At 54.2% G+C, this 23,519-nt stretch overlaps 8 protein-coding genes across 8 annotated transcripts; 3 read left to right on the top strand and 5 right to left on the bottom strand.

The window, feature by feature from the left end:
• Positions 1–1,635: 1,635 nt before the first annotated feature.
• Positions 1,636–3,242, bottom strand: J4E85_010215 (uncharacterized protein; the record flags this gene model as incomplete). The annotated part of the gene is made up of 4 exons (XM_051474428.1): positions 1,636–1,719; positions 1,829–2,198; positions 2,310–2,521; positions 2,577–3,242. The coding sequence occupies 4 exons, from the start codon at positions 3,240–3,242 to the stop codon at positions 1,636–1,638; spliced, it is 1,332 nt and encodes a 443-aa protein (XP_051321921.1).
• Positions 3,243–3,818: 576 nt separating this feature from the next.
• Positions 3,819–4,601, top strand: RPL20A (60S ribosomal protein L20A; the record flags this gene model as incomplete). Its single annotated transcript, XM_051474427.1, has 4 exons — positions 3,819–3,870; positions 3,978–4,162; positions 4,213–4,389; positions 4,443–4,601. The coding sequence occupies 4 exons, from the start codon at positions 3,819–3,821 to the stop codon at positions 4,599–4,601; spliced, it is 573 nt and encodes a 190-aa protein (XP_051321920.1).
• A 301-nt stretch (positions 4,602–4,902) lies between these two features.
• J4E85_010213 (uncharacterized protein) lies at positions 4,903–6,038 on the bottom strand (the record flags this gene model as incomplete). Its single annotated transcript, XM_051474426.1, has 3 exons — positions 4,903–5,059; positions 5,108–5,575; positions 5,701–6,038. The coding sequence occupies 3 exons, from the start codon at positions 6,036–6,038 to the stop codon at positions 4,903–4,905; spliced, it is 963 nt and encodes a 320-aa protein (XP_051321919.1).
• A 495-nt stretch (positions 6,039–6,533) lies between these two features.
• J4E85_010212 (uncharacterized protein) lies at positions 6,534–9,719 on the bottom strand (the record flags this gene model as incomplete). The annotated part of the gene is made up of 2 exons (XM_051474425.1): positions 6,534–7,454; positions 7,503–9,719. 2 exons carry the CDS (start codon positions 9,717–9,719, stop codon positions 6,534–6,536), a joined length of 3,138 nt encoding a protein of 1,045 aa, XP_051321918.1.
• Positions 9,720–10,626: 907 nt separating this feature from the next.
• On the top strand, positions 10,627–12,548 carry J4E85_010211 (uncharacterized protein; the record flags this gene model as incomplete). The annotated part of the gene is made up of 2 exons (XM_051474424.1): positions 10,627–10,810; positions 10,858–12,548. The coding sequence occupies 2 exons, from the start codon at positions 10,627–10,629 to the stop codon at positions 12,546–12,548; spliced, it is 1,875 nt and encodes a 624-aa protein (XP_051321917.1).
• Positions 12,549–13,279: 731 nt separating this feature from the next.
• Positions 13,280–14,326, top strand: J4E85_010210 (uncharacterized protein; the record flags this gene model as incomplete). The annotated part of the gene is made up of 2 exons (XM_051474423.1): positions 13,280–13,886; positions 13,941–14,326. The coding sequence occupies 2 exons, from the start codon at positions 13,280–13,282 to the stop codon at positions 14,324–14,326; spliced, it is 993 nt and encodes a 330-aa protein (XP_051321916.1).
• Positions 14,327–14,672: 346 nt separating this feature from the next.
• On the bottom strand, positions 14,673–19,036 carry J4E85_010209 (uncharacterized protein; the record flags this gene model as incomplete). The annotated part of the gene is made up of 4 exons (XM_051474422.1): positions 14,673–14,696; positions 14,935–18,181; positions 18,422–18,768; positions 18,821–19,036. The coding sequence occupies 4 exons, from the start codon at positions 19,034–19,036 to the stop codon at positions 14,673–14,675; spliced, it is 3,834 nt and encodes a 1,277-aa protein (XP_051321915.1).
• A 1,044-nt stretch (positions 19,037–20,080) lies between these two features.
• Positions 20,081–22,351, bottom strand: CAT1 (catalase A; the record flags this gene model as incomplete). The annotated part of the gene is made up of 2 exons (XM_051474421.1): positions 20,081–22,072; positions 22,121–22,351. 2 exons carry the CDS (start codon positions 22,349–22,351, stop codon positions 20,081–20,083), a joined length of 2,223 nt encoding a protein of 740 aa, XP_051321914.1.
• Positions 22,352–23,519: the final 1,168 nt, after the last annotated feature.

Here is a 23,519-nt window from a genome sequence, read left to right as displayed (position 1 = left end):
ACAGAAAACACTTCCTGGCTGTCATGCTACCAGAACGTTTGCGCTTTACTTATGTTCTTCGTCGCGTCTTCGACTCTTCTTTGGGGAAGCCAGTTGCTTCTCTACAATTGTTGCAGTATCAACTGCAGGACAGCGGCATCAAATTGTAACAGGATATGGTCGTATCTTTCGTACTATGTTTCAAGCGATTAATGATAGCATTCAATATCACGAACACTTACGCTTGGATTCTTGAGTACCGTATCTAACCTGACGTGATGGCGCAGTAATCTATTTAGGCCTCCAACTGCTCGTAGCGACCATGCTGCTCAGCCTTGATCCTCCGTCTCCACACTGGCTTGGCTGATATCATTGGCCGGCAACACGGCATCTACGCAGTACACACTTCACAACCTCCAAGTATATAGTTGGAACGATAACCAAGCGCATGTGGACTTGATGTTACAGTAGACACCGTGATTACCATATCCGCAGTACTTGCCAGTTTTGTCACAACTTTACACACCACGCAACACGATTACCGCAAAGCCACCACCATGTTCCCCGAAAAACCACCTCGACACTCAGCCCAAGCCATCGGCGCAAAACGCGTCGGAGGCAAGAAAGTTCCAAAGCAGTATCGCAAATATCACCCAAACCATAAGAACAACAGTAAAACGGGGGGCAATGTCGCTACCAAGTTTGCGCATAACCTGATACGCGGAGTGAAGTCTATCATCGAATCGCTCTAGACGTGGTTACCTCCGGAGCAAAGCAGCACGGTACATTGCGACTAAGGCATGTGGGCTGCGAGCGGAAGCAGGAGAAAAGAAGGAAAGACAGAAAGGGTGAGCCGTGAGCTGAGGTGCGTCGGCGAACGCTATACATGACGCCAGTCCGGGATGAACCATACAAAGCGGGATGGAGAACGAATGCAGCGTCTTAACGATGCCCGAAGACAAAGCCAAGTGGATAAGCAGGACTCGGCATGGAGACGAGGGAACACCGCCGATCAATACGCGTTGACTCATCTTGTCAAACGCTCCACATGCGCGGACTAGGCGTGGTACTGGTACTTGCTGGTACAGTCACAATCATTCAGCCGGCATACTTCGCTGTTCATGCAAGATGCGACAAGGACACCATCTGCACGTCGAAGCGAGGCGGAAGCAATGTATCGCGTCGCGTCGCGTTGGGCTGGTAGTGCAAGTGGGGTAAAGATGGACAGGGCGGCGGATTGGGTGTGGGCGGGGGCCTGCAACGCGATATCAGCTGAGAGGGCGACAGCGCGTCTGTGCGGGACGCGGCTTGGGGTCCTGCACCAGTCACTGGCCGCGTCGAAGAGCCGGCTCGTCTCACGAACCATGCAAGGGAGGGGCTAGATAAAGGAAATACCAGGTAATCAAAGTTTGAGGCAGATCGGTAGCATTTATTGAGATATTGGCGATTTCAACTTGCCTTCCTTCGTCGTCAATCCCCACTTTGCGCGATGGTGTTGTGCATCGCACATCGTCATTCCATGCGCATCGAGGCTGCTTACACATGCGACCGCGCATCTCCTCCCGGCTTGGACAGTGACGTGTCGTGGTTCGTGATTGTGATAGAGCAAGGAGTCGATCTGTATGGTAGACGGGAGCAGGCCGACGTTTTTAGGCATCAGACCCCTGTTCCCGGGAATGCGCCCTTCTTGTTCATGACTACCATGCCGTGTTCGCGCGAGATATAGCCTTTCATCAGACCCTGCAATATGGGTTAGCCGAGTGGGTTCTTGGTGTGACATCCGTGACGAGGCTGCCTCAGAGCCGGGTAAGACCTATAGAAGCCCAACGCTGGGGCATAGCGTACGCACCTTGTAAATCTGGTTTGCCAATAGGCACTCGACCTCGTCGTCCTCCACTGCTTGGCCGCTGCCTTCGCCTGCAATACCCATCCTGAGCGCGGCGGCAAAGTTTGCTAGCGGTACTCGCGACTTCCGTATCCGGTCCTTCTCCGTCTGTCCTTCTTTGAGATCGTCAAAGCCACCAGCAAGGTAAACCTTTCGGAGAAGGTTGCGCAAAGCGATGTCGCGGCTCCGCTCCAGAGTAAGGAAGATGCGCCGCCTGACAAACTCGGGCTCGCCTTCTGCCAGTGCCTTGTCGAAGCCCGTAAGATCGCCTCGTTTTATGCAGGATACGAGGGGGCCGAAAATGCGTTCTAGACGAGGGGCTTCGGCGAGTAGGCTGGCGGTGGGAACCTTGTGTTGAGTGATTAGGCGGCAGGGAATGAGGTATGTGAGTATGAGCCTGAACTGTTAGTTCCGAGGAGTTATCCGTTGGATTGACCTAACTCACGATTTGTTTTGTTGCGACTTTGACCAGCAAGATTCCCACGCCTGCTGCAAGCTGCTTTCTGCCTTGGCGTAGTCTTCCTGCAGGAACGCCAGCACCCCAAGATAGTATTTGTATGTGACTCTATGCGCTCGCGGGTATAGCTCGAATGTAGGTAGGTCGGACTGTGCTTCGATCGATCGTACAACGTTCTTGGATAAGCTGATTGCTTTCAACTAGGTACATGCGCATTAGCTGTCGTTACACCACGCAGATTGCGATAGGGCTTACTTTGAAATACGTCTTGAACTGAAGATTGGCTATGCAATATACACCCCACTTTCGCGATTGTGACATGTCGGGGTTCCTGTCACCAAGACAAAGGGCAAAGATCCTGTTGAATACCCGCGCAGCTTCTTCAAGCTTCTGATTCTGAGGTGCTGTGCTCACGATATCGTCTGAGTAGCCGGTGTTGAGAGCTGCTGGTTTCGACTTGGCCAATTGCTCGTCTGCTTTGATTGCTATCTTCCTAAGATGATTTGCAGTGAAGTACAGGGTGAATATGGCCCATGCTGGTAGCAGTCCACCAGATATGTGCTTGATGAAGATGCTCGTCAGGTCCTTCCACGTATCGTACACTGCCAGGTATTGACGCTCATTCAGCTTGCCCTGATTTGCTGCTTCGTCGGTCTTGATGATCTCTTTGACAGCGCGCCAATAAGTAGCAATGATATCAACCCAGGGAGAAGCCTTGGCCTTTTTGGGGTTCATTCGCTGTTCGAGCGCATAAACAACATCGCCTTCAATCTTCTCGTCGCTGGATGCGCGGTAGAAGTCGTATAGCCGGCCAGGGTCATGCGCGGGTGCGACTGGACTGAAGAAGTCTGCGACGGGTTGCGCAAGGCCACTGGCCAGTGCCTGATGGAAAGGCACGAGTGCAGCTTGCATGGCGGCCATGAGGGATTCGGTCGGGTTACGGGATATCGGTTGTCGCGTGAATCTGAAGGTTTGCGCGACTTCAGTTGGTACTCTCAGCCCTTTGACATGGTGCGGATTGTTTGCTGAGAACCAACTGGTGGGTGTTCTGGTGGTCCTCGAGGCGGTCGGGTGTTTGGGCTGTTTGTTCGCCGACGTCCATAGCGCCTGCCGCCAAGTTGTTGTGGGCCCATGCTCAACTCGGCTAGCGCGCACAAGGTGGTGTCGAATTCGCTTGTCAATCCACGATGGAGACGACCTGACTGAACTTCTCAACTCAAGGTACTAACCTCACAGCACATTCAAGGTCAGTCTACGTCGCCAGCTCATGCCCATACCGCCCGCTAATCAGTCGCAGATGGGTAAGCAATTTTTCTTCGTCCGCAACACCGCCCCGTCCAGCAATTGCAGCCGATGGAATTTTCGAACGAGGCCAGCGCGACCATGACCGTCTCTCACCATCGCGATAAAACGACACGAAGCTGGGGCCGAGTGGGAAGGAGCTTTGGTGGTGTGCATGCACAGCGGAAAGGCCAACGACGCTGAAAACTTATGACGATGGCAGCGAAGCCCGCGAGATCGTCCGCATGCGACAGACTCGAATACGACCGTACTCGACTGACTGCCCTAACCCGACCGCCTTCTCCAACCACGACCGCTGCAATTGCTGGACTAGGAGAGAACATTGTCATTGAAGCGGTACTGACGATGCTTCAGCACGCTTCCAGGAATACCAGATCATCGGGCGCCATCTGCCCAGCGAGACCAACCCCTCGCCCAAGATCTACCGCATGCGCATCTTTGCGACCAACGAGGTTGTCGCCAAGTCGCGGTTCTGGTACTTCCTTGGCAAGCTCCGCAAGATCAAGAAGGCCAACGGTGAGATCGTCTCCGTAAACCAGGTATGTCGAGGCAGCAGAAGACTGCGCAACAACAAATTGACCCGGTTCAGATCCACGAGAAGAAGCCCCAGAAGGTCAAGAACTTCGGTATCTGGCTCAAGTACGACTCGCGCTCCGGTACCCACAACATGTACAAGGAGTACCGCGAGATGTCCCGTGTCGCCGCCGTCGATGCTCTGTACCAGGATATGGCCGCCCGTCACCGATCGCGCTTCAGGTCCGTTCAGGTATGATCAAATCGACTCAGCCGCCTGCGTCAAATCACTCACACTCAATCTAGATTCTCAAGGTTGTTGAGGTCGAGAAGGCCGACGACCTCCGCCGCCCATACATCAAGCAGCTCCTCACCAAGAACCTCAAGTTCCCGCTGCCCCACCGCATCAACAAGAAGGTTGGAAAGAAGGTCTTCTCCTCTACCCGACCATCCACTTTCTTCTAAGCGTGTTTCTCATTACGGAGTGCGGTCTGGATGGGAAGGGATGTTATGGGTTTCCCTCGGTTATGCATGCTTCACGAAAAGAAGTACATTAGGAACGAATGAAAATCCCTGATACCTCCATTCGGCCGTCGGTGCGAGTGATGCAGTTTGGGGTGCTAGCTAGGCACGCGCGTGAAGGCGATACTTGCAGGGACGTCGAACAAAGGTGATACCGAGGGATGAGTTGGACGATAGACAATGAAGTCATGCCAATACACTTGAGCAGTACATGTTGCATTTCGACCCATTTTCTGACATGCGATTAGATCTTCGCCCTCCCTGTTGGCGCCACCTTTGGCCTTCCCAGTGTGTCTATTGGCATCCACCATGGGTACCCAGTCACATTTGTCTTGTCCATGGTCCCCGTGAAATTCGCCGGCCTCTTCTCCATGAAGGACTTTACACCCTCGGTGTTATCCCTGTGGCTAGTCAGTTTATGGATATCAGTTACAGCAAGAAGGACTTACGGCGATCCAAACAACTCGTAGATGACCCTGCTATCCAACAAATGCTGACCCTCAGGACTCCCCGCATCTCTGTACATCAGCTCCTTCATCAGATACGTACTCACGCTACTCGTGTTCTTCACCACGTCCTCTGCAACCTCGAGCGCTCTCGGCAACACATCTTCCGCCTTGTCGCACACCTCCGCAAACAAGCCATTCCAGACCTGGTGGCTAGCAAGATAGGTGCTGCCTGTCGTCACGGCCTGCATAGCGCGACTATGACCGATCAACCGGGGCAGGAAGAAGGAAGAACACGCTTCCATGATGAGTCCACGGCGCGCGAAAACAAAGCCAATCTTCGCCGATGCATACGCTATGCGGATGTTCATGGGCAGCGTCATGGTGATGCCAATCCCGACTGCAGAACCTTGCAGAGCGGCGATTGAAGGCTTGCGGCAATGATGGATAGCTAGGGCTACGCGTCCGCCTCTGAAATGTTCTTCTGTTAGCACACTATTCTTTGTCAATATGACCAACCCAGTCTCGTTCTCGTTGATCGCAGGAAGCGACTCGAGACACATCATCAACACAACAAATAAAAACACCCAACCTACCCATCCCGATGATCCTGCACCCTCTCCGCATCCGCCCCATTAACCCCCTCCCCAAACCCCTCATCTAGATCCGCGCCCGCACAGAAGATCCGCCCATCTCCTGTCACCACGATGCATTTCACCCGCTCGTCTGCATCGAACATGCCGTATGCTTCTTCAATCTCCGCGCGCATCGTGTCGGTGAAGGCATTGTGGTTTCCGGGTCTGTACAATGTGAGGATGATGACGGAGGGTTCTTTTTCGTGGTGCTGAGTGCGGATTTGGGTGAAGTTTAGGTCGTTGTAGGAGGTGGGGAGGACGATGTCTGGTTTGTGGCGGGGGGTCTCTTTGGGGGGCATTTTGGCTGAAGTTTTGGTTGAATTTGAATGAGTGGGTGGATGACAGAAACGATTGACGTCTTGGGGAATTAAATGCTGGTTACATGCGCGTGGTACGTACGTAACCCATGTTGTCCGGGAGCGTGGACGTGCTTGTCGCGTTGATGATGCGGGGAGACGCGGAACCGAGGTACGCGTTGGTGGTGTTCGACGTCGAAGCTTGGGTTCGGGTAAGCTTATCTCAGCCATTACAGCCTCTTTACACGGAAGATGCTTGTGAACACTATCTTTGTTTGCGGGGTGATGAAGTCATCCAAGCATACGGTATAACACCTCTTGCGTGTTATCAAATTAACATACCTTTGTCAGTAACGCTCACGGTTGCTCAATCATTTTGTCAACAGAACGCTGCTTCTTCAGTGTGAGAGGATACAATATCCAAATATCATCTATAGTGGCTGAAGCCAAGTCGCTTTCTACTATTACATAGTGGTATCATTTCTCCGTACGAGACATCTAAGCGGTGACCTCTCCCTCAGCAAAAGCCCTGCCAATTTCCCTGGCAACCCCCAATCTTAGCACCGCAATAATATCTTCACTCTTTGCACCCTTCGGGAAGCCTTTCCGCCAGTCCCACCCACGCTTACTATCGTCTACATGTCCACCCTTGACAAAGACCGTCGAGCCCTCGGCACTCTGGCCATCTGCGGAGCCGAAATCAATTGAGCCTATAAGCGAATATTGGCTTGACGCTGTCGTCAAATTCGATGTCGATTTCGATAATTGTTGAGAGGCGTTGGGGTCGTGTGCGGAGAGGAGGGTAGTCGCAAGTACTTCCTCACATTGCGTTCGGATCATGCTAGGTGCGGTATCAAGGTCCTCGATGGCTGCGAGGAGGTCGTACAGGTGGCGGAGCGTCAATGTGCGCTTGGGCTGGTTGACAAAGATAAGTGCCTCCCCTAGCAATGGTAGGAGAACGTCGACTTGAACCACAGTTTCTATCTCTGGATCGTACAGTCCTCCACGGATGCTGGATGCCGCACTGGCGATGATAACCATGAGCGCGTTCGCTGCAGCTCGTTTCCGTGCCATAGGTCGATGTGCTGGCTTCTCTCCGGGCTTCAGCAACACCTCTTCATCTCGTAGGTCGTAGTATTTGCGTATTGTTGCGTAACCGCTCAGGTGGTTTGAAAGGAGAGAAGCTGCCTCAGAGTCTAGGCTTGCGAGTTTTGTCAGGGTCTGCTTTGGTGAAGTAATGAGCGAGTTGAGCGACTCGTCCAGTTCATCTAGAGGTGGATAGGCGGTCGACTTGATAAGGCAGTGGGCAACCAAGACTCGTAGCACCTCTTGGATCTTTTGTGCGTCGTGGGCACGGGCGTAGTAGAGCAGTGTATCGCCATAGCTCTCGGTGTTGGTGCGGAGATGGTCGGCGTATTTCTGCAACTGTCAGCTTGTAACCGGGAGTGTTCCTGCTCTATAACATACCTGAGCGATGATGACGGCATGCTGTGAGAGGCCCAAGTTATGGCAAAGCTGGGTGATCTTGTCGACACGAGCTGAGGAATCGAGTTGCAAGTCGTTTAGTATCCGCTCAATGCGCTCGTTTGCTGTGATGCCATCGTCCAGTCTACCGAGAATCTGCACCGCGATCTCCCATCCTTCTTTGGATGTTTGACCATCTCTAGCCTCGAGTTCGCCCCTAGCAGGCAACAAATTGGCGTAGGCAATAAGTATGTCGTCTTTCCTCACACCCTTCGGCTGTTGCTGTTCAGTGTAACTCAGAACCATTAGATCACTCTGGTCGAACTGATCCATCAGGCCCTTTGCGCTTGTGAACCACTCTCCTGCACTGGCAAGCTCCGCGACCGCAGAAGCCATGGTGAGAGACCATCCCTGCAAGATTTGGAGAGCGCCCTCGATGTTGTCATCAAGTATACATGCTATGCCCACCTCGAAAGGGTCGACAGCATTGACACTGAAGTCTTCGTCGCTGTTCTGGATGACAGCCGCCAGCGCGGAAGATAGCCGTTGGCAATACGCTTTGACAGGAGTCACGTCGACAGGGCGAACTCGTTGAGACCGCATGATGGAGCGACGGCTTGCGGCCAGACTACCCTGTGCGGAATCTTCCTCTTCTCCATTCCACCAGACGCTCAGACCCACTACTGCTTCGATCCAGTCGGCCGATAATTCGAGGATCGCTTCTTCATCGCCCAGCAAGAGCTTGTAGACCGTGCTGAGGGCCTCGTACACTGACCAGGGCACTTTACTTTCGGCTTTGCGACTGGCCACACTAAGCTGGAAGCTTGCCTGAGTTTGCGATATGCCAAAATGTGCCGCCTTGAAAGGCTGGGAGATGGAGTGTCGGCTCACACTTTCGCCCTCGGCAAACTCCTCCAAGCTAGCACTCACTTGGTGAACGCGCTGCCTAAAGATGCTCCAATCGTGTCCCTTGATGTCCCAATCCTCCGATGCGATGGCTGGACATTCCCGGAGGAGATCAATTGCTTCCCGAAGCGCGTGGTTTGCGTATGAGAGGTGTGACCCGACGTAACCTGAAGTGCCCAATCCGTCGTGTTGAGCTGTCTCGGCGTGCTCAAGCTGAGCGCCCTGAAGTAGTCTCATAGTCTGCGAGAAGTTGCCCCTGACAGTAGACACATGGACAGCTTCCCAGAACGAGGAATGTCTTGAATATCCGCGGGTCTCCTTCAACACCACTTCGGCCTCGACCTGAGGGAATGTGCTGTTCAGCCAGTCGAGCAGCACTCGCGGGATGGGTGTGTATTGTTTCGAATCGGTTCGCGCTACGAGGGAGAGGGCGGAGGCTCGCTGGTTTAGGCCAAGATGTGGGGGGTTGTGAAGGGTCAGCAGAAGAGCGGCCAGCTGGCGGGCTTGCGACAGCTCCTGTGAAGTCGACTTGTGCGCATCTGGCCAAGTTGCGATCAACTCCTGGGCGACTGTGCCAAGCACCTCAGTCCGCTTGTCTGGCGAGTCTGATTGAAGAGACTCGTGGACTTTCTCGACCAGACGCTCCGTCTCCAATATGATTTGGTCAGACTCGCGCAGAGCCTGTCGGTCGCTGTGGGAGGTAAGGCCCTTGGCGAGCGCAAGGAGATCGAATCGCGTCTGTTTTGCGCCTGACCGCACCAAGGCTGGACTTGGCTCCATGTCGGTTGCGCTTGTTCTTGAGACAATTGACTGGGTGAACCTGTTCTGTGTCTTGTTGCGGCGCTGCGGTGAGAGCGGCTCGTCCTCCTCGGTGCCCTCGTCTTCGTCCATGTCGTCATCTTCTTCCTGATCTTCGTCCGTGTACTCTTCTTCTGATTCGCCCTCCGCGTCCTGGTGTAGGGTGTGTGTGGGCGCTTGGAACTGGCCAGAAGTTGCGATGCGTCCGCGCTGTGTTGGGGGCCGTCCCGAAGTCGAGGTGCCTATCGAGCCGAGCCCATTGCCTTCAAACATGCTTCCCTTGGGCGGTGAGCTGCCGAACAGCGAGTTGCTGGCGTAGTCATAGCTGTTTGGGTTGAAGGTTGGGCGTGCATTGCCGAAGAGTCCTTGGTTCATGCCTGGCGGCGGGCCAGCTGGTGTCGATGAGGGATAGTGCGATTCGTCTAGAGGTGGAGGGCCAGCGGGTGTGGTCGAGGGTGCGTGTAGGCTGTCGTCGTAGTAGCTGCGGCCGGGTGTTGACGGTGGTCCACGAAACATTGCTCTCTAGTCGCAAGTTTACCTGGGTACGCGGTGGAACAGGCGAACAGGGATCCAAAACCAAGGTATTTTCTCCACTTAATTTCCCAGTCCACACGTTGCGCCGCACATGCGCCGTAATGAATTATTTCGCGTGGTGAAGGGATTTGATTGTTCTCGGTCTAGCTACTGTCGCGGTCGCAAAACATAAACTCTGGACAAGCTCCAGCGACGCGCTCGGCTTGGCGCGTCCGCGGGCCGGCATCCGGCGAAACCTTCCCCCGGCTTCACAAAGTGCGCGCGCCGTGCAAGAGCGGCACCTGCGTCCATGGATGTCTTGCTCGCAGCTTGCTTTTAGATTGCAGACCCGCCCGGCTATCTAGACTCGACGACACGTGCGCATGATTCACGACGCATGCCTAGTTCATCCCGCTTGTCTTGACTTTTGGTTTTTTCTGCTCGTTCCTGGTGGCGGCGCCTTGAAAGCGTGCCTTCGCAACGAATCAGGCGGCGTGCATACCCCGAGATGGTGTGGCTGCCACCCGTGTTCAACCCCGCTACGGGCTGTTTCTGGTAAATCAATATCCCATCACCCTCACTAAGTCTTTTGTCGAGTCGTGGAGCGCAGGGGTCAAATCACTTGGTAATGCCTAGGGTTCCTTATTAAGGTACCCGATGCTAGACTGCGCCGTCGCCAGCCTCCGCCAGCATTAGCCTACAGCTGACGTACCGTGCGACTCAAAAACGGTTGGAGCCCGCTGGTCGACCACACCCGCTGCTTCCGTCGCCTGACCCTACTCTTTGCCTTTTCTCGTGCGCGTTGTCCTACTTGAATGCTTCTCATCTCTAATGTGTAATGCTGCTTGCTGCGCACTCATACCCCTCGGCCCACCTCTGACGTAGTGCTGCCCGTCGATAGCCCGCCATCATGGCGCTCTGGTCCACCGCGAAGACGCAGTCAAAGCAAGGTTTCGACAAGGTCTACACGTGGGTTGACAAGCTCGGTGCCCCCGTCAATCGACTGTCCAACAAGGTCGGCTCTGAAGCCTTCTGGCCTACGACGCTAGACATCGAGTCGGACAAGGCTGCGAGGATCCTCAAAAGCTTCTGCAGTACGTCAACTTCCGATGCGTCCCGCCAAGTACTAACACGCCCGCAGAGGATGGTTTCTACCAGGAAGAAGACCGACCCATCGCCACCGACGTCCCCAAGGGAAAACAACGAGTCCTCAAGAAGATACCCTCCAAGGTCATCCAGAATGCCAAAGGCCTATGCATATTCACCACCATGCGGTCCGGCCTTTGGGTCTCCGGATCTGGCGGAGCCGGCATATTGGTCGCACGCAAGGCCGATGGAACATGGTCACCCCCGTCAGGCATCATGATGCACACTGTGGGTGTAGGCTTCCTCGTAGGCGTAGACATCTACGACTGCGTGATTGTCATCAACTCCGACAAGGCCATGGAGGCTTTCCAGTCCATCCGCTGCACATTGGGAGGTGAAATCAGTGCAGTCGCAGGCCCAGCCGGCGTTGGCGGTATACTGGATTCGGAGATCCACAAGCGACAGTCACCACTATTCACGTATATCAAATCGCGAGGATTCTATGCTGGCCTCCAACTAGACGGAACTATCATCATCGAGCGAACAGACGAGAACGAACGGTTTTACGGCGAACGCATAGGAGTCAAAGACATTTTGGCAGGCAAAGTGAGGCACCCGCCTTACGAGATAAGGAGACTCATGGAGACTCTGAAATCAGCTCAAGGCGATACGGACGTGGACGAGACTTTGATACCAGACGAGGCGACACCTGGCGACTTTGAGATTACAGGTCCGGAAGACAAGACATTTGGTATTCCAGACGCTGTTGACCCCGACCCGTATGGCGTACTGGCATTACAAGAAGCTGGTCTAGAGATCAGGGAAGCAGGCACACACAGCCGTCCGGCAAGTGAACAATTCGAGTTCAAGCCGAGCCCCACAAGCCCCATCTACAACACTTTCAGAAATTCCACATTCCGGAGAAGCATGGACCGCTCGAGCTATGCTGGCAGTCGGCCAACGAGTTGGCGCACAAGCACCATCAGCGGCGTATTGGAACCCCGGACGCCAACAGTTGACATGAGCACCCAGACCGACGATCTACCGCCACCACCTCCAACCATCAGGAAGTCACCCCCCACGCTACCGCCAAGAACAAGCGTCGCACGCACACCTACTCCTCCCATAGTGGAAGTACCCGAAACCAGGGTCGAGCAAGCTACTCCGCCACGAGCAAGGAGCGTAGACAGACAGGCCGAAGAAGCAACACCTACCGCTGCAGGAACAAAGACAGACAAAGCTGCCGGCCCAAAGTCCGACGGCTCTCCTCGGAACTCCATAGCCACTGAAGAGGCTCATGATTCCGAGTCAAGTTCCGATTCGGAATCAGACGAAGAGGAGGAGGAAGATGAGTTTGAGGAAGAGCCAATCGTCCACGAGATCCACCAGGCCGCTGCTCCACAAGCCATTCGCGCACGCGTCGTCCAAGTTGCCAAGCCAATGCCTCCTGCTCTACCGGTCAGAAATCCATTCCGCAACCGTGTCTCAACGAACTCAGACGGCTCCCTGAACTCTCCAACCGTACCGAAGCATAGCCCAGAATCAACCCCCTCGCTTATGCGCGGTGATTCAACTTCATCTCTGTCTTCCGTAGAAGACAACAGACTCGAGCAGATTGGCAACAGGCTCAAGCCCAAGTATTCTCACGAGCCGTCACCTGATGACGAGAAGAAGGACGACAAGGACGACGCCTTCCACTCGCTTCCAGAGTCCCCGATGAAGAGCATCCCAGGAGGTTTCAACTGAGCGACCGAAGTCTAACTTCCAATCGACTTCCGCCTCTCTCTACACCGCTCTTTCGCTGCAGATATAGAGCTGGGATGACCATCTCATCCTAGACTACACCCTCACAGATTACGCTTACAAACTGGCGTTGCGACCCTAAGTGCATGATTACTGCGTCTTGCCACTTGCTTATTCGGCTTGGCCAAAACGCAACCATGCCCGGTCGATCACCACACCCTGATAGGAGACAGCCTTTCACCGTCGTTACGAATTATGATTCCCATTGATATCCACTTTATTGCTTTACTTGCCCTGCTCACGCGTGGCTCGCCATAGCATCTGCATGTATCTAGTGTCATTTCAAAACCGCAATTCGTTTGCTTGCATACCGATAGTCACCATATACGAATATTATGTCTAATTCGAATCAGCATATGTCTGGCATTGTTCAAGCGTGATTTATAATAATTTCATGGCTCATCTGGAAGGCAGTGAGAGCGTGGGCGGCCGGCTGCGCTAACGCGGCCGTGACACCCCTGCCAAAATTTCGTGAACGGAATTCCACCACGAGCTCGACTTGCGCGGACACACAAACCTCCACACCAGCATTTGCACCCTCAAGTACTGAGTCGACGCGCTTCTTACATATTGCGCCCGAAGCGATCTGTAGAAGGTCTCACACCAAGTCCTCTCGAAGGCCGACCGACACTACTTCCAACCACACAGCGCCCCCGTCGCAACCCACACCCGCAATGGCACCCGAAGCGCCGCCAAAGACGAAGAAGTCTAAAGCAACGCCGAAAACAGTCGCCGACTTCACCGTTCTTCCCCTCACATTACCCACGCTGTCTGGTCTGCCAGCGCACTGCAACGATGCAAAGCATTACATCTACGTCAAACCACATGCGCCCAGCATACCCACCGCCGATGACGAGCGCAGCCTCTTCGTCGCAAACATACCCATCGATGCCTCCGAGCGCAACATCCGCGCGCTGTTCCAAGAACAGTTAGGCGGCTCCATGGTCGAGCGCGTCGAGTTCGATGCCTCGGTCCCCGCGCAACCAATGCACAAGCGCAGGAAGAGCGACAAGCCTACGACGCAAGACGACTCAGCTACCTCGAGAGGCAAGAAGAGGAAGAGGACCGATGACGCGGCGGTGATAGCAGAGGGTGTGGTGGAAGACGCCGAGAGCGCGCTACCACGGTTATGGAACAGCGAAGTACGAAAGAGCGGGAGCGGCGCCGTCATTGTCTTCGTAGACAAGAAGAGCGCGAGGGGAGCTCTGAAGGAGACTCAAAAGGCCGCAAAAGAGGGCAGAAGCATATCATGGAAGGGAGGAGAAGGACTAGGCGTTGAGCGTAAGTCTCCACAGTCCCCTTACACTCATTTTACGTCTAACCCAAAAACAACAGGCTACAAATCCCACAACTCCCTCATCTACCCCACCCCCACCCTCCTCCAAGCCTCGCTAAACGCCTACCTCTCCCAATTCAACGCTCTCGAAACAGCGCGAAACCGTATGCGCAAGACATCCCGATCTGTTCCTGACGAGGAGGGCTTCATGACGGTTACAAGAGGCGGCCGTGTCGGGCCGGCTAGGTTGGATGAGGCGGAGAAGAAGAAGGCTGAGTTGGATGAGCGCAAGAGGAATCATAGGGCTACGGATGACTTTTATAGGTTCCAGAATAGGGAGAGGAGGAAGGAGGCTGAGGGGTTGCTGAAGAGGAAGTTTGAGGAGGATAGGAGGAGGGTGGAGGGTATGAGGGAGAGGAGGGGGAGGGTTAGGCCGGAGACGTGAGGACTGGATGTGTGGTGGGCGTGTGATGAAGACTTTCCTTCGGGGAAGTTGCTATATATAAGTCCTTGGAGTGCAGCTGCACGCCGTTGTGCCACCCGATGAAGTTTTCACTGAACTGTTCTCTTCAAATCACGACTCGCTCGGCATGGCACAATTGTGAAGTAGATGAAATCAATACATTGATCCATGGTCATAAACTAGCACTCGTAAAACTCAACACAACAAAGGAAATAGCAACCCAATCTCGAATCTTCCCTTGAAGAAAGAGACACAAGTGTGCGCAAACCAGCGACCTAAGTCATCCCATTCCCGTTCCCATATGCATTCCCATTCGCAATTCCACCACTCATCTCTTCATCTTCCCCTCCCCCTGGATTCTGTCCAGGTAGTGTTTTCGTCTGAAAACAAGCTTTGTTCAGCCGACGACTCCCGGTCTTACTCCCACTCCTGCGAAACTGGCACAGAGAGATCGATTGCGATCCTTGAGTTTGGCCGCCTTCTATCCCATTGAAGACACAATCGCCTTGCTTGTTTGATGATTGGCATTCGCGCAGAGGAATTGCCAATGGAAGTGCGTGATGCGGCTCGGTGTTTGCAGAAGAGCGGACATGGTTGGCACCGCAGGTCTGGTCTTTCCGATTGTCCAAGTAGTCGTCGTCGAGGCCGTTCAGCATCTGCTGGACTGCATTGCTGCTCTTGCTATTCCCATTTGCAGCAGCGATTGGCATAGACGGTATACCTTGATCAGATTCCGTATGCACCTTCTCCCAGACTAGTGCTGAGAGACCGCGAGGGAAGGTTTCGGAAGCCTTGAGCGTGTTGCACTCCCAGTACAACTGTTCACCCAAGTGAAGGAAGCGTCGACTGAGCAGGCGGTCTTGTAACGCCCATGCACGTGTATCCCAGCCGAAGTTGGGTGTAGTCAGGATGCCAGCTGGCAGCAAGGCAGAAGCCGGCTGTCGACCTGGAGTCGGGCTTGTGCTGTTTGCTGATCCAAGTAAGGACGCTGGGTAGTTCTTTTCAGGTATGCCCGACATGACCGCTTCGCCGGTCAACTGGTCAAGTACGACTGTCAGTGCTGCGTTACGGAAGGTGGACGCCATCCTCGTGCACTCTTGTTGCTTGTCTTCTTCCGAATCTTGAAGCACACATAGTGAATCTAGCCAGCAATAGTTGTGGCCCAGGCGATGTGCTGTCGCAATCGCATTCGCGACTGTCATCGGGAGTGTTCCCAGAGGCAGCTCACTTCGCATGCTCAACAGCGTGCTGCTGGAGAGTACTGGCTGGTTGTCGCCCCATACGTAGCTCAAGGCGACATATTCGGTAGACGACTTCAGGCTGTCGGTCTGAACAATTCTCGAGCGAATTGCATCACCCGGACTTCCCGGAAGAATCTCGATCAGACGTGTGGGTAGGTTGCTGGCATCGCGCTCTGCTGTATGGTGACAAGCTTCGTGAGTGTGTGTACACTCGTCTAGCCAGATCTTCGCATTGCAAAGACTAGGCTCTGACTCGGTGCTGTTCTTGCCGTGAGCGTGGGAATGGCAGCAGGTTTCGTCGCCGCCTTGGTGAGCAAGCGTCTCTACTCCGCCGAGTTCCTCTTGTGGGCCAGGGTATGTCGCCTTGTCGTTCGGCCAGTTGAGACAGCATGGTGCGGGAGTAAAGATCATGGTCAATGATCGTGCGTCCGGCCGCTCATCTGGATCGGCATTCAACATGGTCTGAAGCGTACGCACAACGGTCTGCTCCGTCGTAGTATTTGCCTCAGCCAAGAATGCGGCAAGCTTGTCTTGTATACCGGAGACGTCCTGCCAGTAGTGTTTGCCAGTACGACCGCTGAATGTCTTGCGGAAAGCTGACCATCCCGTGTTGCCTTGGCTGAATGATACAGACGCCATTTCGGCGAAGACACAACCAAGACTCCATATGTCAGCTGCCTGCTTGCGAGTAAAGCCCTCAAAGACTTCAGGGGCGATGTATTGGCGTGTTAGCGGCTTGCGCTGGTCGTCGCCCACTTCTTCTGCGGAGCTGACACCAAAGTCGCTGAGCACGACGTGTGGGAATTCCTGATCGCCTTCTACGATCAAAATATTCTGAGGCTTGATGTCCATATGCTTGACAACAGGTCGCTGCTCGTGGAGATACCTCACTGAGGAGGCAAGACAGCCAAACATCTTGGTAATAGTCTCTGGCAGGTTGGCAGGCTTCTGCAGCGCTGTTCGCTGGAGCCATCCTGCAAGCGTTGTCTCCGCAACGGGTGAGAGGAGGATCGACATCTTGTCGCCTCTAGAGTAGGCCCCAAGGAATCGAATTATGTGAGGGTGGCGAAGCTTCTGAAGAACGCTGACTTCCTTCTTGAGCTCCGCAATCGCGGTCTGGTCACGGTTCTTGAGTGTCTTGCGACCGACGTGGAGTCCCGTCTGCTGATGCACGACTTCATCGACTGTACTAAAGCCTCCGGAGCCCAGAAGCTTGACACTTAGGAATGACGTCGTTGATGGACGCATTTCTGTCCTGAATAGTGTCATGGCTGCATTGTCTTGAGTGGACGTGATTGACTTCGTATCCAATGATGCGTCGGAAGGCTGGATATCTGGATACTCTGGGCTGGAGAGAGGTGCGGCGGATGACCCTGGAGCAGCAGCGGCTACATCAGCCCTGGAATACTTCCAATGAGGGTGTTCTGATAGTCGAGCATCCGTTCGACTGCCTGAGGATGAGTTGAGGAGTACACTCCTCACGGACTGGGAGAGCACATCGCTGGCCAGAGCATTCTTGTGGTTTTCCTCTGTAGCAACGTGGCTGTTTTGCAGTAGTTGCTGATCGGTCGTTTCAGGTGAGATCGATGACTGAGAGATGTTCGGCGAAAGTGTAGTGGGTTTGATAAGTTGGTCCGCACAATACAACTGGCTCTCACCGAGTTGTGAGAGCTGGAATTGGAAGAATCCGCCGCTTGATGACTGGCCTGCAGAACCGCCGCTGCCGCCCGAGCCAGTATGTTTGGAGCCACCGTCACCCTGAGGATGGAAAGGCGGTTGAGGGGAAGGCTTGCCACCGAAGCCGCCATCGCCTGGCCCGTCGTCATTGTCGTCGTCTGCGGAATTGAGGCTGTCGTTGTCTTCCTCGTCGCGCCAGTCAAGCATAGTTTTGCCTTGCTTGAAGTGATCCGCAATGTGATCTATTCGTTCTTGTCTCGTCTCGAAGCGATGTCGGCAAAATCCACACTTGCGTGGGAATTCGGTCTCGGAGTATACGGTGCTGGCCTCGTCGAAGTCCTCCGCGTTCATCTCAGGGTGGATATTGCGGAAATGCTGGACAAAGTGGTACTTTCTGAAGCACGGTCGAACGTTATCGACACCCCCGACTGTACACAGGCTGCAGACCCATGATTTGCATGGGTAGCCTTCTTCCTCATTCCGCTTCCAGTCATTCTTACGGCCATACCGCTTGCCGCATTTCCGAGTGCACTGGTAAATTTTTCTGGGATCCCTACCGAGCAACTCCAGGTCTTCAGTAGGCGTGCACCGTTTCTTACCCCGTGTGGTGGCTGGCTGTACGGTGACGGTAGTGTTGTCGCAATTTGGTGACGAGCCGGGGGTAACAGTCTCTCCGAGTGCTTGTTGTATAGTGTTCCCGAAAGCAGTGTATGCCCCCGAAAGCTCTGTTTGGTACGTCTGATCATCCCAAAAGAGTTCCGGCTGCTTCTGTTGCCGGTCTTGTTGGATGAGTGCCGTTTGGGACTTGTAGGCCGAATCGCTCTGGTTGCCACCCATGCCCTGCTTCAAGAGCTGACCGAACCAGCTTCGGATGGCATCTGCAGGCTCACCGGTGAGCTGGCTCAGTGAGTCGATGTGCCTATCGCTTTTGAACTATTAGCATTGATGAACATTACTCTGGTCTTATAAACACGTATGCGCTACATGATATCGAAGCTAAGGAGGAAGTCGCCAGCCAGTGGAATACATGAGAGTGTGCATGACTCGGAGATGACCACGAAGCACAGCTCCGCGCACCCCATAAATGCATGGACAGACTTCCCTCTGGCCGTGGTATCCGTCTGACTGAACAATCTTGGTCGGAGGGTCATGAGCTTACCTGGGCAGCACATTGTATTTATGGAACCACGTTGCGCAGACATCGGCTGCTTCATCTGGAAGTCCTTCTACGGCCACGGGCGGGGTCGCCTCCAGACCCCAGCTGGATGTCGTCGTTGCAGGAGGTGTTGGGAATAATGGGAAATCAAAGCTTGCGTGACGCTTAGACTGAGGGTAGTCCTGCGTCTCAAGCTGCAGCGGCCGCTTGCCAAGCGCATTGAACTGCGTAGGCATGGCATCAAATGAGTGAAGTGGTGTAGGTGGGTAGGCCTTCGCGGTATGTTGGAGCTGCATATCAGGTGTGAGCTGTGCCATCCATGCTGGGGTCGCCGAGGTGTCATCCAAGGTCTGCCGCATGGTTAGCAAGTACGCGATATGGCGAAATGAACAATCAGCTTACCAGACTTTGTTGCATTGTGCACTGCTGAGCGTTGGTTTCGAATACAGCCGGATCAATGAAAGATGATGATGCGGAAGTATCGATACCCTCGTCAGCGAAGAAGAAGCCAGAAGTGTTATCCGCTGGCGTGTACGACTGCTGCTGCTGCGGCGTCGCGAACATGTTGCTGAAATCCATGTTGGTGTCAAAGGCGAAACCTGCGCCCTGATGGTCCATGACTATGTGTGGTGTATTTGTCAGAGGGCGTTCAATTTCGTCGTAGGAGACGGTTAGCAATCACGGGCTCAAAGAAAGAGCGTGAGCGAAAATGATAGAAAGTGAGTGTTCAGGAGCCTGAGGCTTGTCGCTCAGTATTTTAGATCAAAGGGCGCTGCGCCCACGAGTGTTGCAGTCGCTTTCGGAGTCATCCACGCAGCCCTTCAGCTCTGGGAAAGGGCGATGGAGATCCGAGGTTTAGGCAACCGGTCAGACGATTAGTGGGGATTCGCGGTAACTTTACGACCCCGCCAAGGCGGTCGTTCGAGACACGATTGTGGCCTTGGAAAACCTGCGGGATTTGGTAAACCTCCTCAATCTTTCCAGTCGCCTATAATTCCTCAAGGTGTGTGCAATGTAGGTAGTGCGAAATAGTGATGATGTTCGGACCCGTCGTAAAGTTCAGTGTCGGGGTCGAAAAGAAACGGCCGCACATTCGTAAGCGCTAATTTGCTGTAACGCCCTTTTCTCGCTGGGCATCCAGATGGGGTTAGCCGAAAGTGGGGCGTGTGGCTGAGCTGCAGAAGATACGGAGAACGCGAACTTGATTTCACCCCCATATTGAGGGTAAGCTGCCCTCTTGACAATGTGCTATTCACTAGGATCGCATACTCATCCCTGGACCTACATAGCTTCTGCTCTAGCGAAACGCATGTACACTAGTCAGTCGATATGCAGCCAACCTCGAAGCTGAACCACCCTCGCATCGCTTTCGATGCTTTGTCTGGGTCAATGTGAACATAGAAAAAAAGTCGAAGTGTGTGAAAGCCGCAACGGCGCCTATAGTTGCGGGCAGAGTTGGAGATGATGGACGCCATCTCTGCTGTTTTATGGCAGGCGCTTGCTCTCGCATCATAGGATATAATCTTGATAGCTTAAAAAGGAACATGAGTGGCTTGGAATCTTTTGTAAAATTGTTCATGTGGTATCATTGAAAATTATCTACGTTCATGAAAGGAAGGATCTATTAGCCTCGTATCATCATCATTCTCTTCCCATCACGCCTTAGAAGGCAGCCATTTGGTTAAGCCCAGCAGTCTCGCGCTCAAAGTTCTTGTGTTGCGAGATGCTGAACAGGTACGCGCTGGTGAAGTCCTTGGCCTCCTTGGCCATGTTGACAGCCTCCTTGAAGCTATCGGCGTGAACCTGACCAGCAGTGACAACACCATAGCTGTTGACAACATCAGCAGCAGCCGAGAACTCCATGCCGGGAAGGTCGACGGCCTGCTTGATGAACGACACGCCTTCGCCGGTAGCGCCGATCGCCTTCAAGTGACCGAAAGCTTCGCGGATCCAGTGAACAGCGCGGCCATTCTTGCGCAGGGTCTCGATGGACTTGGCGCCACCAGGCACGAAGACACTGTCGTACATGGTGGAGCGCTGGCCCTCAAGGTGGTGGTCTGCTACAACGCCGGAGCCGCTCTTGTCCTCACCTTCGGCGAAGATCTTGTTTCTCCTGGGAGAGATGGTGAAGGGAAGGGCGCCGGCAGCGGTCAGGGCGGCCTTGATGCCGTTGTAAGCGACCTTGTCGTAACCATCAGCAATGAGAATAGCGACCATGCGGGTGGCAATGGTAGGCTTCTCGGGCATGAAGTCCATTTGCGATAGACCCTTGGCCTTCTTGTTGTGCTTGGGGCGAGTTTGTTGAGTGGGCACATCGCTACCAACCATCTCCGCAACAGTCTGAGCAAGCTCAAGATCGATCTCGCAGAGACGCTCACAGAGGCGCTTGTAGACCACAGGGTCGTCGCAGTGGTCGAGCTCAAAGGCAAAAGCGTCCTTCATGTGCATCTTCTCGTTCTCCGACATGGAGTTGTAGAAGAGCTCGGCCTGGTTCTTGTGCTCCCTGAACTTGCTGCTCTGCATGCGAGCCTTGATACCGGCGGTCTTCTCTGGGTAGTCGATGTAAGCACCCTCCTTCTCGGTGGCAGGGGGCACGGTCTGGTAGCGGTTAGGCCAGTAGTTGACCTTGCCCTTGGTGATGGTGTGGCGCATGGCACCGTCACGGTTGAAGTTCATGACGGGGCAAACTGGCTTGTTGATTGGCAATTCTTCCCAGTTAATACCCAGACGAGAGAGCTGAGTGTCCTGGTAGGAGAAGTTGCGTCCTTGTAAGAGAGGGTCGTTACTGAAGCCGATACCAGGGACAATGTGGCTTGTGCAGAAGGCGACCTGCTCAGTCTGAGTGAAGAACTCGTCGGGGTTCTGGTTCAACTCGAGCTGACCAATGTATCGGATAGGCACCAGCTCCTCAGGCCAGACCTTGGTAGCATCCAGAATGTCAAAGTCGAAGTCGTGCTCGCGAGACTCTGGGAGAACTTGGATACCAAACTTCCACTTGGGGTAGGCGCCGCTCTCGATAGCCATCCACAAGTCCTTGCGGTGGAAATCAGGGTCTTGACCAGCTATCTTGAGTGCCTCGTCCCACACAAAGCTGTGTACACCGAGCTCGGGTGTGAAGTGGAACTTGACAAAGCTCCTCTCGCCCTTGGCGTTAACGAGTGTGTAGGTGTTGACACCGAAACCCTGCATCATGCGGTATGAGCGGGGGATGGTACGGTCGGACATGGCCCACATGAACATGTGCGTCGCCTCTGGGTGCATGTACTGGAAGTCCCAGAAGTTGTTGTGTGCAGTTTGTGCCTGGGGGATTTCGCAGTCAGGCTCTGGCTTGCCGGAGTGAATGACATCGGGGAACTTCATGGAGTCCTGGATGAAGAAGACGGGAATGTTGTTGCCAACGATGTCCCAGTTGCCCTCCTCTGTGTAGAACTTTACGGCGAAACCGCGAACATCGCGCACGGTGTCTGCGGAGCCACGGCTACCCAGTACAGTGGAGAATCGTAGGAAGACGGGGGTCTCGCGCGATGTGTCGGTGAGGACGCCAGCTGAAGTGACGTCTTCGGCCGACTCGAAGAGAGTGAATTTTCCGAACGCGCCGGAACCACGGGCGTGGACAACACGCTCGGGGATGCGCTCGTGGTCGAAGCGGTGAATCTGACAATGTTACTACTCGGTCTTGGTGGCCAGGTCTGGTCTGCATACCTTCTCACGAGCGAAGTGGTCCTCCAAAAGGGAGGGGCCGGTCTGGTCATCGGTCGCCACCTTCAGCCAGTCGTCGGTGTTGTTCTGCTTGACACCGAAGTCGCTGGTGATGCGCCACTTGTCGTCGTGTACATCCTTGGTGACGGCTGCGAGCTGGGCCATTTTGCCAGTCTTCTCGCCGGTGAGGCCCTTGGCCTTCTCTGCGACGTTGCCTATGATTTCGGACGCCATTTTGTCGAGTGTGCAAAGATTGAGTCGATTGGCGATGTCAATCGGTGTGGTGGCCGTTTGCTGCGCGCGCCGCGCCCGTCTTTGTACTGCCGGGACTGTTTACTTTTCGACGTCATAGCGACGTGTGTTCGCTGCACTTCGGCTTGGAGTTGCCTAATGCCTCTACCGCACAGCTCCATCAGGACAGCGACTGCGTGTTTGCGACGCGCTTGAAAGTGGAGTCTGTACAGTCCAGCCAATGGCAAAGAAGATGATGTTCGATCATCGTGATTGAACGTCTGCATCGAGTGCCGAGCGATGCCGATGTGCCACGCGAGACTCAACTTTGCCATGTACCCGGCAGCTAGCCCCTGCCATTCGAGAATCGCATGCTGAGAAATGGCCTTTGCTGAAGCCCATCCTTGAACCCGCCACTACATTTTCTTTCTAGCGAACCAAGACCGAGTCGTCCGCGAGTGTGAAAATTGCCGTTGCTCGCAAATATCCTGCTGTGACGTCAATGATGGAAAACCGTTAAAAGGCCCACGTGTGGATGCCCCGCACCGCCCCCACCAGCTGCATGTGCCAGGACAGATCATCACGATATTCTGGGCTGCGACAGCTTCAGGCGCGAAGGGAGGGTGTCGCAAGAAGAAGGTCCAGATTATTGAGGGCGACGAAGACGAGTTCTCAGGCTGCGTCGGGCTACGCATGGTCCGGCACATAAGCTTTCGCACTCGCTCCTGGCTCCTAAACCCTATCGCATCTTCCCCGACAAACTTTCCTAGAGCTAGCAACTCACCATTAACGCCGGACACTACGACGACCGTTGGCTTGCGTGCGAAACGCACATCCGCCGCGTGACCTGATCTTGGCGAACCGCGAAAGCCGGATGACTACGCGTCTATAGCCACACATAACGTCCGGAACTTTTCCTGGATCAATGCTCGCTTTGCAGCTTCATGCAACTCGAGTAGGCCGCTCTACGCTAATGCCGGGGTTGCTTTTTCGCACAGTAGGCCACTGGATTGCGAAGCGTTGATAGCGCGCTTCACAAAATCATCTGCTAGCCCATTTTGCACAGCGTGTATATGCGACTGGCTTATCTCCAAAGTCACGATGTGTTGACGCTGATCTATGTTACTTGCCGATGGTGTTTCGCAAATTAGTAGCAGCAAATGGTCTTGCC

Source organism: Alternaria conjuncta (genome assembly GCF_024043145.1).
Source record: "Alternaria conjuncta strain BMP 0040 chromosome Unknown scaffold_21, whole genome shotgun sequence".
Classification (NCBI taxonomy): Eukaryota; Fungi; Ascomycota; class Dothideomycetes; order Pleosporales; family Pleosporaceae; genus Alternaria; species Alternaria conjuncta.
This window is presented reverse-complemented; position numbering and strand designations above follow the sequence as displayed.